This window comes from Oncorhynchus mykiss, chromosome 26, assembly GCF_057628025.1.
Source record: "Oncorhynchus mykiss isolate SJ-2025 chromosome 26, ASM5762802v1, whole genome shotgun sequence".
Lineage (NCBI taxonomy): Eukaryota > Metazoa > Chordata > Actinopteri > Salmoniformes > Salmonidae > Oncorhynchus > Oncorhynchus mykiss.
The window spans coordinates 5,004,417-5,016,955 of record NC_143047.1 but is presented as its reverse complement, the minus strand read 5'-3'; the positions used below and the strand labels follow the sequence as shown (position 1 = coordinate 5,016,955).

The window sequence follows — 12,539 nt, the reverse complement described above, 5'->3', positions numbered from 1 at the left end:
GTTCCCGTTGCCCCAGCTTGAGTTGTTTTATGCACGAGATGTCAGAATGTTCCAAAATGGGATTATTACGCAACATGACAGTTAACACTCGCTGCTTGCTAGTTATCTATAGGCTATGTTTCAACTTGTCAATTTCAAATTCACATTTTTTCCAACAAGTTATATTTTCTAACAACAGTTTGAATTCAGGTGTGTTCCGCCTCCTTATTAATTCACATAGAAGTAGCCCATTTCAGCGTTGCGAACAATTTATGTTTGAGGCTTTACTGAGCCAACAAACTTCTCTCTTCGAAGAGAGCCCACACACTTCACTAATGTTAGCACAGATCAAGTATGCAGATATGTGCGCAGTCTTGTACGAATTGGAACATTTTCTGGCTGGCGCTCTCATTTGCCTTCCTTGTTGTTCTCCTTACAAATAATAACTTTGGACATGTGTGCATTCCTATCAAAGTAAGTTCCTTATTTTCTGTATATGGTGTTGTCGTTTCTACTGTTTGGAGCATAATGTATTTACAGTTTTATTCACATGTTTTAAAGTTCTGGTGACATATAATGCATTCTGATTATTGCATAGCTTGTAATGGACACCTATGATGTGTGTAAAATACTTTTATGAAGGTTGCAATGATTATAATGAGCTAATGCTAAGCTGTTTGCCAGCTATGTGTGGCGCTATGTTTGTTGACATTATACAATGCATTCTGAGTGTCAAGTAAACATCTGTCAGTCCAAAGATGTTATAACGAGGTGAAGGAATGGTTCACTCATCTTTCGGATAAACTTCCAGAAGTGAATGAATGGAAGTGAATGATTGTAGACGATACACCCCCTTCAACATGCATGCTATAAACAGACCAAACTCATCTTGTCTCCTCTTATTATCTTTGACTGATGTGAAAAAAACAAACATGCTGGCATGCGCAAGACCCATCGTTGGATTACTTTTTGATTTTTAGAAAGTGTTTTACTCAATGTTTTCCATCAATGGTGATGTGATTAATTATAAATAGTAATTGCTATTAGCTAATTCATATTGTAGTTCCTGTCAGCTGAGAGTTATAAAAATATGACCGCTTGTAGACTACATTTTCCAGTTTGGGTGATTGTGTTATGCTGTAGCTACTTCTGTGAATGTCTGAACATTGCATCCAAAAATAAACTGGTAACATTTGGACAAAACTTTGTAAGGAAAGTTATGTTTCTGTGAAAAATGTTTCTGTGAAAAAACAGTGTGACCAGCTCAAATGCTGATTGTTGTGTCAAATGAAACTGGACGTTCTAAATAAGAGTTCTAATCACACCAGTTTGAGTGCACACTGCAGGGACCACTGTAGAATGAATGAAACTAGCTAGACCCATTCAGGCTGTAACCGTTCAGGTAGAAACTAATATTGTATAGCATGAACATTATAATCAGGTCAACACAAATAAACCGAAATGGAAAATCAGTAGAACTAGAAGAAAAGAGAGGTGTTGGGGCCAACACCAGTGTGGAAATTACTAATTTAGGCTAGTATGTTAATAACGTTAGCTAGTAGCAGTGCATAGTGCTGTGACAAGAGCGCTAACTATGGCCACGTGACTTAATCAAAACATTTTTTGCAGCATTTCTCCTACCGTGTTTGCCACTGAACTAAATGCCTGATATTGTCATCATCAGACCCTGTAACAGTTTAAACACAAGCCCTGGTATTTACAACAAGTAGCTAACTAGCTAATTAGGCCAATCTTAAATATGAAGTTGTCGCTCAATAGCAAGCAAGTAACGCTGTAGCTAACATTAATGTTCAAACAGTTATAACTTCTAGTCCAACTACAGCACATAGCTAGCTAAAGTCACGGCAGGCCGTAGGCTGCAGATCTGTTGCAAAGAAGTAATGTTATAATGAAAGAGTCGATCATTTAAAGAACAAAAAATACTTACATTTGAACACCACTGCAGAAGCTTCGCTATTCGCCATCTTTCAAGTTGTTTACTTGACGAGATCTAGCTATCAAAATTCACAGCCCTACTCTTCCAATGCACTGTGGCTGTGAAATTCACACAAAGTATGCAGCAAATTCTACAAGATGAAAAGTCAAATTATTATAACATCCTGGCATGTAAAGCATAATATATTGTTAAATAAACCACATAGTTTTTTCCCGCTATTTGTTGATTTCAGTAGCGCATCCCCATATCTAATTAACACTAGCATCGCAAAAATAACCATTATTGTTTTTGTGAAGGCCTTAGGTAGAATTTATTAGAATGTACATTTTTTCAAATAACACAATAGCATTTTCATTAGTTTATGATACTGTAGGCTATATGTAAAAACAAAAAACACGAAATTCAAGTGTTCAATCAATTTTTTTCATGGAGTGTCTTTGTTGCAACTATGAATCAGAATGTGTTGGAACACAGTAACAGCTTATTTTTATAAAGACAAAATAAAGACAAAATAGAATTTAAATAACCCAACCACCAAGACCCACAATCAAGACACGTGGTCAAATGATCAGTAGCCTAAACAAGCGCCAAATGGACTTAATAAATAGTGAACCTTAGCACAAAACAATAATGCCATTATTGAATATAAATGTTGATATGACAGCAGTCAAAAAAAGTCAATTATTGTCAGCTCGTGCTCTTCTGCATCGTCATGCAATGGCATCAGTTGGATTTAATTTAGCCATTATCCCTTGTCCTAACAGTTGACACAATTTTCATAACATTCACCTGCTTGACACACTTTGACAAACCTTTGTTTGGTTGTATTGCGTAAAAGTCTCCGGTTTTGTCTTTGTGTCCTGTCTTCTTGTCGATCTTCAGCACCATTTTATTGTTGTGGAGTACAATGGCTGTGCAGGTGCCTTATTTTGCACAGATGGAGGGAGCTCCCTTCTTCCTTTGTTCATGGTGTTCTCCAATTACAATGAAATTAAGAAATTGTCCATGGTGACAGTTCTCCCCTTGCCAACATAAGGTTCCACAAGCCTCATCAGCACATTCTTCGACACTAGCTCACTTGCTGTGCTGCCTGATGTGGACCTTTTCCCAGATATTGAAAGCCATTCAATATGTACAAATCTCCTCTCACTGTGTAGCCTACTCCACGTAGGCCAGAGTAGACTGATAAGACACTGTTTTAAGATAAAAATTAGAATGGATCAATACAATGAATGGCCCGCCCTGTTCTTCATTCACAATTGGTGATCACATAATTATGCATGATTCGCTTCCTCTATCTCATCAACTCACCCATTCTCCCCATCATACGTTAGTTTATTTATATTATCTGTTAATAAGTGTGAAATTCGTTTCGGTATAGTTTAGGTTCAAGGCAATTATCTGGGTGATTATCAGCAGGGCGGTGCACAATTGGCCCAGCGTTGTCCGGGTTAAGGTTTGGCCGGGGTAGGACTAGTTAAATAAATAAAAACGTTCAACGTTCAGAAGAACGAGTGGATCAGGCCCTACTGTTGGGAGAAGGAGATGTCCTCCTAAAACTGGTTATAACTCCAGTTCTATTTGATATTAAGATGCTTACACCAACAGTGTGTTTATAGACTTATTTAAGAAACTTCAAGGACGGAGGGGGGCATGACTTAAACAAATGCATGACTGCTTTAGTGGTTCTAGTGTTAATGGCTGTGATAAATGGCTGTGATAAAACTGTGAAAAGTGTGTGTGAAGTGAAAAGTGTGAGTGAAAAGAAGGAAGCATGTAATGAATCCAAATATTCCAAAACATGCATGAATGCAAAAAGGCACGAAAGTAATACTGCAAAGAAATGTGGCTTTTTGTCTTGAATTCGCATTGCTCTGTTTGGGGCAAATCCAACACAACACTGAGTACCACTCTCCATATTTTAAAGTGCGGTGTATGTTATGGGTATGCTTGTCATTGGCAAGGACTGGGAAGATTTACAGCACTCTAAATAATCCTGTGTAGTTTGGTTGACCCAACTGCTGGGTTGTAGGCATTGGGTTGTTTTCTTTAAAAACTGCTGGGTTATTGATGCTGGGTTATTGGTGCTGGGTTATTAAGATATGACTAAGCGGGTCAGATCAGGAGACAGGACGCGTGGTTTACTAGGGCCGTGGCTTTCATATATTTTCAGTTATTTTTAGCCACCCATGAGAGTAAATGTAATTTATGTGAACCTGTTCTGTTGTATAGTTGCCGGGTTAATCGAAAATTAAAATGTTTGTAGCTTCAATGAGGCTTAGGGAAGTATATGAGTTCCCTAAAAGCCTATGTAACTCCTGTACCGTTTTATCATATATACTAAATAATCCTGATAATACTGTGTAAAATGCACAAAAAAATTAGAGGAAAATTCAAAGAATGTAAACTTAAAGGGGTAGTTAAGGATTTTGGCAATGAACGCAAAGACATAAAAATGGTATCCACGATCTGTCTCTGAGGAAGTACATAAAGGCTGCATTGCCCAAATCTCGTACTATCCTATTATCATGAAGAACAGGAACTACATTATTTTATTTCACCTTTTTTTAACCAGGTAGGCTAGTTGAGAACAAGTTCTCATTTGCAGCTGCGACCTGGCCAAGATAAAGCAAAGCAGTTTGACACATGTAACAACACAGATTTACACATGGAATAAACAAACATACAATCAATAATACAGTAGAAAAATCTATATACAGCAACTGGAGGTAGGATAAGAGAGGTAAAGGCAATAAATAGGCCATGGTGGCAAAGTAATTACAATATAGCAATTAAACACTGGAATGGTAGGATGTGCAGAAGATGAATGTGCAAGATGAGATACTGGGGTGCAAAGGAGAAAGATAAATAAATAAATACAGTATGGGGATGAGGTAGATTTGGATGGGCTATTTACAGATGAGCTATGTACAGGTGCAGTGATCTGTGAGCTGCTCTGACAGCTGGTGCTTAAAGCTAATGAGGGAGGTAAGAGTCTCCAGCTTCAGATATTTTTGCAGTTCATTCCAGTCATTGGTAGCAGAGAACTGGAAGGAGAGGCGGCCAAAGAAAGAATTGGCTTTGGGGGTGAACAGTGATATATACCTGCTGGAGCGCGTGCTACGGGTGGGTGCTGCTATGGTGACCAGTGAGCTGAGATAAGGTGGGGCTATACCTAGCAGAGACTTGTAGATGACCTGAGTCAGTGGGTTTGAGTCAGTGGGTTTGGCGACGAGTATGAAGCGAGGGTCAGACAACGAGATCAAACAGGTCGCAGTGGTGGGTAGTATATGGGGCTTTGGTGTCAAAACGGATGGCACTGTGATAGACTGCATTCAATTTCTTGTGTAGAGTGTTGGAGGCTATTTTGTAAATGACTTTGCCGATGTCGAGGATCAGTAGGATGGTCAGTTTTCCATGCTTTGTTGCGAAATAGGAGGCCAATTCTAGATTTAATTTTGGATTGGAACCATCCAGAGTAGTGATGCTGGAAGGGCGGGCAGGTACTGGCAGTGATCGGTTGAAGAGCATACATTTAGTTTTACTTGCATTTAAGAGCAGTTGGAGGCCACGGAAGGAGAGTTATATGGCATTGAAGTTCATCTGGAGGTTAGTTAACCTCTCTAGGGTATGTGGGACGCTAGCGTCCCATCTGGCCAACATCCAGTGAGGTTGCAGAGCGCCAAATTCAATTACAGAAATGCTCATTATGAAAATTCAGAAAACAAAACATATTTTACATAGGTTTAAAGATGAACTTCTTGTTAAACCAACCACAGTGTCATATTTATAAAATGTTTTTCGGCGAAAGCATACCTAGCCCAGAACATACCTTGCCCAGAACATAGCCCAGTTAACAAATTATTACAAACAGTAACCAGCCAAGCAGAAGCGTTACAAAACTCAGAAATAGAGATAAAATGAATCCCTTACCTTTGATGATCTTCATATGGTGGCAATCAGAAGACATTCATTTACTCAATAAATGTTCCTTTTGTTCGATGAAGTCTCTTTACATCCAAAAACCTCTGTTTTATTAGCGTGTTTTCCTCAGTAATCCACAGGCTCAAACTCAGTCAAAACAACCAGACAAAAAAATCCAAATTGTAACCGTAAAGTTCATAGAAACATGTCAAACGATGTTTATATTCAATCTTCGGGTTGTTTTTTAGCCTAAATGATCTATAATATTTCAACCGGACAATAAAGGTGTCAATATAAAAGGTAAACAAGAAATGTATATGCTTACTCCCTCATTTATAAGAATAGAAGCCTGAAACGATTTCTAAAGACTGTTGACATCTAGTGGAAGGCATAGGAACTGCAAATGGAGTCCTAAGTCAATGGATACTGTAATGGCATTGAATAGAAAACTACAAAATCCCCAAAAAACTACTTCCTGAATGGATTTTTCTCAGGTTTTCGCCTGCTAAATCGGTTGTGTTATACTCACAGACTCTATTTTAACAGTTTTGGAAACTTTAGACTGTTTTCTATCCAAATCTAGCAATTGTATGCATATCATATCTTCTGGGCAGGCCGTTTAATTTGGGCATGCTTTTCATCCAAAATTCTGAATGCTGCCCCCTACTCTAGTGAGGTTAACACAGTGTCCAATGAAGGGCCAGAGGTATACAGAATGGTGTCGTCTGCGTAGAGGTGGATCAAAGAATCACCAGCAGCGAGAGCGACATCATTGATGTATACAGAGAAGAGAGTCGGCCCGAGAATTGAACCCTGTGGCACCCCCATAGAGACTGCCAGAGGTCCGGACAACAAGCCCTCCGATTTGACATACTGAACCCTATCGGAGAAGTAGTTGGTGAACCAAGCAAGTCAATCATTTTAGAAACCAAGGCTGTTGAGTCTGCCAATAAGAATGTTGTGATTGACAGAGTCGAAAGCCTTAGCCAGGTTGACGAATACTGCTGCACAGTAATGTCTCTTATTGATGGCGGTTATGACATCGTTTAGGACCATGAGCATGGCTGAGAAGATACAGTGAGACTCTAAATGGTCGGTAATCTGTTGGTTAACTTGGCTTTCAAAGACCTTACAAAAGCAGGGTAGAATATATATAGGTCTGTAGCAGTTTGGGTCTAGAGTGTCTACCCCTTTGAAGAGAGGGATGACCGCGGCAGCTTTCCAATCTATGTGAATCTCAGACGATACGAAAGAGAGGTTGAACAGGCTAGTAATAGGGTTGCAAGAATTTCGGCAGATAATTTTAGAAAGAGAGGGTCCAGATTGTCTAGCCCGGCTGATTTGTAGGGGTCCCGATTTTGCAGCTCTTTCAGAACATCAACTATCTGGATTTGGGTGAAGGAGAAGTGGGGTTTGGGCAAGGTGCTGTGGGGAGCGCAGGCTGTTGACCAGGGTAGGGATAGCCAGGTGGAAAGCACAGCCAGCCGTAGAAAAATGCTTAATGAAATTTATCGGTAGTGACAGTGTTTCCTAGCCTCAGTGCAGTGGGCAGCTGGGAGGAGGTGCTCTTATTCTCATGCTCTTATTTAATCTCATGGGTGGCCAATAAGATCTAGTTGAAAGCCATGCCTCCTGAAAATAACCTAAGGATTACATAAAAAAAGACCCAGCTGCTAGGTCAACCCAGCATGACGGTAAGAAATGCCCAACTGATGGTTAAGTTAACCCATGTTTGTGTAATACCAACTACCAAACCTATTGGGTTATTCACGTAACACAACTGGCTGGGTTAAAACAACCCACTGTCGCTGGGTTAATAAATAACCCATATTGGGTTGTTTTTAACACAGCATTTTTAGAGTGAGGATAAAACTAAATGGAATGGAGCGAAGCACAGGCAAAATCCAAAAGGAAAACCTTTCCACCAGACACTGGAAGACAAATTCACCTTTCAGCAGGACAATAACCTAAAACCCAAGCCCTAATCTACCCTGGAGTTGTTTACTATGACAGTGAATGTTCCTGATTGTACGAGTTACAGTTTTGATTAAATCTGATTGAAAATCCATGGCAAGACTTAAACATGTTTGTATAGCAATGAACAACAATTTGGCAGAGCTTGAATCATTTTGGAAAGAATAAAAGGTACATATTGCACAATCCAGGTGTGCAAACTCTTAGAGACATAGTTCCACCATTTTAGTGGACCAAAAGTCCAAAAATATTTGGTTCCATATTCATAGCACACAATGATTACATCAAGCTTGTGACTACACATTTGTTGGATACATTTGCTTCTGGTTGTGTTTCAGATTATTTTGTGCCCAATATAAATGTATGGTGAGTAATGTATTGTGTCATGTTGGAGTCACTTTTATTGTAAATAAGAATATAATATGTTTCTAAACACTTCTACATTAGTGTGGATGCTACCATGATAATGAATAATCCTGAATGAATCATGAATAATGGTGAGTGAGTAATTTCACACACATAAATATCACACCCCCAAGACATACTAACCTCTCACCATTGCAGTATGAGGGGAGGTTAGCATTTTTGATGGGTATGATATTTATGCCTCTGTAACTTTCTCCGTCATTGTATCATTTCAAATACACAGTTCTGGAGTATAGAGCCAAAATAACAAAACATTTGTCACTGTCCCAATACTTCTGGAGTTTACTGTACAGTATATGTGTGTTGACTGTGATAAGGGCACAACTCACAAACAGACACACACGCACAGACACGCACAGACAAGCACAGACACACACAAAATAAAGAGATACTGTAATGTACATTTGTGACTTTGAACTATTTGAAACGGCTGGAGGGGGAGTTAATTAAGGTTTACACAACATGTCAGTGTGCACTATGTACAGATGCTGGATTATCAATGACTGTCTGTTCCTCCTTCAAGTGTGATTTCCTTCCGTCATTTGCCAGTGTGAGCGATAAAAACAAATAGGCAACACATTTTTTCTGTCCAAATTATGCAAGTACAAAACCATGCAGTCAGCAAGTTACACATCTCCCACTCCTTTCCCTACATCATTCACATGAGCAGAATAATCTGACATTGATATTTTCAACAGGCTGAACAAATTTGTCTTGCAAAGGATCAAGGGATGAATGCGACAAGAAGTAATGTGTGGGTTCAATTCCAACAGGGCCCATTCAGAGTCACAGCTGGGAAAGTTAGTTGACGATAGTGGTGGCACAGAGAAAGTAGCTGCTGAAAAGGCAGTAATAAAAGGATTAAAGATGCATTACCTGTGTTCAGATTCATGGATGGAGAAGATGACTCCTGACGTGGAGGACTTCTGCTGGATGGAGGCCAGGAAGGTAAATTCACTTTTACTCCTGAAGAGCTGCACCACCTTCTCTGTGATGTGGGCCGGCGCGTGGACTGCTCTGCCCACATCTGGGGGATGAGAGAGAAAGAACAGCAATCAGGGAACCGCATGTTCGCTGCTTTCACAGTCGACGAATCGACATCCTGTCTGCCTGCTAAGGTTCAGGCTTCACCAAGTAGGGGAAAAGAAGACAGAAAAGTGATTGTGTCCCAAATGGCCACATGTTTGCAATGTTGTGCAATACTTTTGACTCGGGTGAATAGGGTCATTTGGGACACACAGAGACACACAATGTCTGAGGCAGGGCCTGAAACACTGCTAACTGCTAAATTTTTGCAAGAGTTATGACTGCAGTCCCTGGTTCGAATCCAGACTGCATCACATCTGGCTGTGATTGGGAGTTCCATAGGGCGGCACACAATTGGCCAGTGTCGCCCAGGTTTTGCTGGGGCAGCCGTCATTGTAAATAAGAATTTGTTCTTAATAACCTCTCTAGGATAGGGGGACAGTCGCGTCCCACTTGGCCAAAAGCCAGGGAAAATGCATAGCGGCAAATTAAAATAAAATAATATAAAAATCAAACTTTCATTAATTCACACATGTAAGATACTAAATTAAAGCTACACTCGTTGTGAATCCAGCCAACATGTCAGATTTTAAAAAGGCTTTTCGGCGAAAGCATAAGATGCTACTATCTGATGATTGCACAACAGTAAACAAAGAGTAGCATATTTCAAACCTGCAGGCGCTACACAAAAAGCAGAAATAAAATATAAATCATGCCTTACCTTTGACGAGCTTCTTTTGTTGGCACTCAAATATGTCCCACAAACATCACAAATGGTCCTTTTGTTCAATTAATTCCGTCCATATATATCCAAAATGTCCATTGATTTGGCGCGTTTGATCCAGAAAAAAACAGCTTCCAATTTGCGCAAAGTAACTACAAAATATCTCAAAAGTTACCTGTAAACTTTGCCAAAACATTTCAAAATACTTTTGTAATACAACTTTAGTTATTTTTAAAAGTTAATAATCGATCAAATTGAAGACGGGTCTATCTGTTTTCAATACAGGAGGATCACAAACTAACGCTACTTTTCAAGTCTTGCCCAACTCTCAAAAGTGTTACCCTGTTCCAAGATGGCCGTACTTCTTCATTGCACAAAGGAATAATCTTAACCAAATTCCAAAGCGTGGGTGACATCCAGTGGAAGCGGTAGGAACTGCAAACAAGTGCATAATAAATATTGTTTCCCCATGAGAGCTCATTGAACAGACAGTGACCTCAAAAATAAATAATTCTGAATGGTTAGTCCTCAGCGTTTTGCCTGCTACATAAGTTCTGTTATTCTCACAGACATGATTCAAACAGTTTTAGAAACTTCAGTGTTTTCTATCCAAATCTACTAATAATATGCAAATCGTATCTTCTGGGGATGAGTAGCAGGCAGTTGAATTTGGGTATGCTTTTCATCCGGACGTGAAAACTCTGCCCCCGGTCACCAAGACGTTTTAACCAATTAAGCTAAATAGCCTCCTCGTTGGTCAAAGTAGTGCACTATATATAGGGAATAGGCTCATTTGATACAGTGGCCATGTGTGAATACTAGTGTTCTAAATAGTAGGCATTTAATAATGTATGCAACAATAGTTTTATAGTATATGAAACTTTGAAAATTAAGTATGCTTTAAATGCCAGGATGTTATACTCATTTTGGCTTTCTAGTAGAAATTGCTGAACCCTTTTGAGGAAGTAAATCATCTTTTCAGAGTCACATGTGTTTGAAACCAGCTTATATTCAGCTGATAATCAGATAAGGAGACTTGCTGTACCTAAATGAACAAATGGCGTGAATCAACACAGTTTTGCATTAGATTACACATTCTAATGATGGGTGAGCTTAGCTAGTATCTTGAAATTTGTTGTCTACCGAATTTGTTTTTTAGGCTATGTTCTAAATAGTACGTAGTACAATTACTACATAATAGGGCTACAGTGCATTTCGGAAAGTATTCAGAAAGTATTCATTTAGTCAATTTTAGAATAAGGCTGTAATGTCACAAAATGTGGAAAAATCAAGCGGCCTGAAAACTTTCCGAATGCACTATGTGTAGTTTTAGTAGGTAGTAGTTCAGATAGATTTTGGATATGGCCAGTGTGTCCCTCTACAGAGTGTCTACTGCTATGGTACCCTGATGGGAGGATGAGTCAAGGAGAAGAGAAGGACTCCTGCCAATGTAGTGAAAAACTGTCTGAGACTGATGGAGTCCCTCCTTTTTAGGCCACTGTCTGAGTCACCAGCCTCACATACGAATCCAGCTGGCCAGACACTAATGTATCACTAATCTGAGGTGTCTCAGAGGAGGAGTGCTGATTTAGGATCAGTTTAGCCTTGAAGATGACAATAAATAAGATTAAATGGACAGGGGGGGAGCTGATGCTAAACCAGCTTGATACATACGGCCCCTGGTCCTTTAGTCAATGAATGTCTGTGAGACAAGAAATCTAAACAAGGAATCCAACTCTGAAAGAATTGTAGAGTGAGACAGTGTCAGATTGAATATATTGTAATCCCACCACAAATGTCAGCCAGTTTGAACGTGTGTTAGGGGAATTTTTATCAATAATGACTAATTATGTATACATTTCAATCCGGACTGACTAATCAGAATACTATTATGTTACTGTATATGTACTAATCAGAATACTATTATGTTACTGTATATGTATGGATTTTCTTTTTAACCCTAGTACTGAATATAATGTGTGTAAATATAATCAAGAATTAGAACAATGACTGTCTGTACCTTGGTAGAAATGAATGAACTTATAGCCAGACTGGCTAGAAGGCTTATCTACACAGGCTGGCCTTGGCTCGGTCATAAATTATCTTAATAGGGGGAGACGATGTGAGAACCATACAGCCATTGTACTGGAGCGGAGATGAGACGGGCTAGTACTAAAACTAATGACATCATTTTCAGTTTATAACCTATGGTAAAATGTATAATGGGCAGTACTCTCGTGAATAAACGCTGCTGGTTGACTTTAAGACTGGGCTCTGTCCATTTTATACAAATAAGAGTCATACAAATTCTTATGAATTGACAGAGTGTTTAATTTTAATTGGTTATTAAAACAGAGGAATTTAATTCCTGCAACAACGTGATTGCAAACATTTCCTCACATACAATCCTACCTCACAAAATGGTCCCACTACATCTCCCTTAACCCCTTACACTTGTGGGAATCGGCATATATGGATAGGGCTAAATTGAAATTGTCCCATCTGCTCCCGCTCCCCCTCTCTGGCGCT

At 39.3% G+C, this 12,539-nt stretch overlaps 1 protein-coding gene across 1 annotated transcript in view; it reads right to left on the bottom strand.

The window, feature by feature from the left end:
- The window catches only part of LOC110506270 (protein kinase C-binding protein NELL1), a 400,235-nt gene that overhangs the window by 327,526 nt on the left and 60,170 nt on the right, over positions 1 to 12,539 (bottom strand). Inside the window, exon 3 of the mRNA XM_021585706.3 lies at positions 9,137 to 9,287. Within this exon, the coding sequence (XP_021441381.3) occupies positions 9,137 to 9,287 (151 nt within the window). The remainder of the gene's footprint in view (positions 1 to 9,136; positions 9,288 to 12,539) is intronic.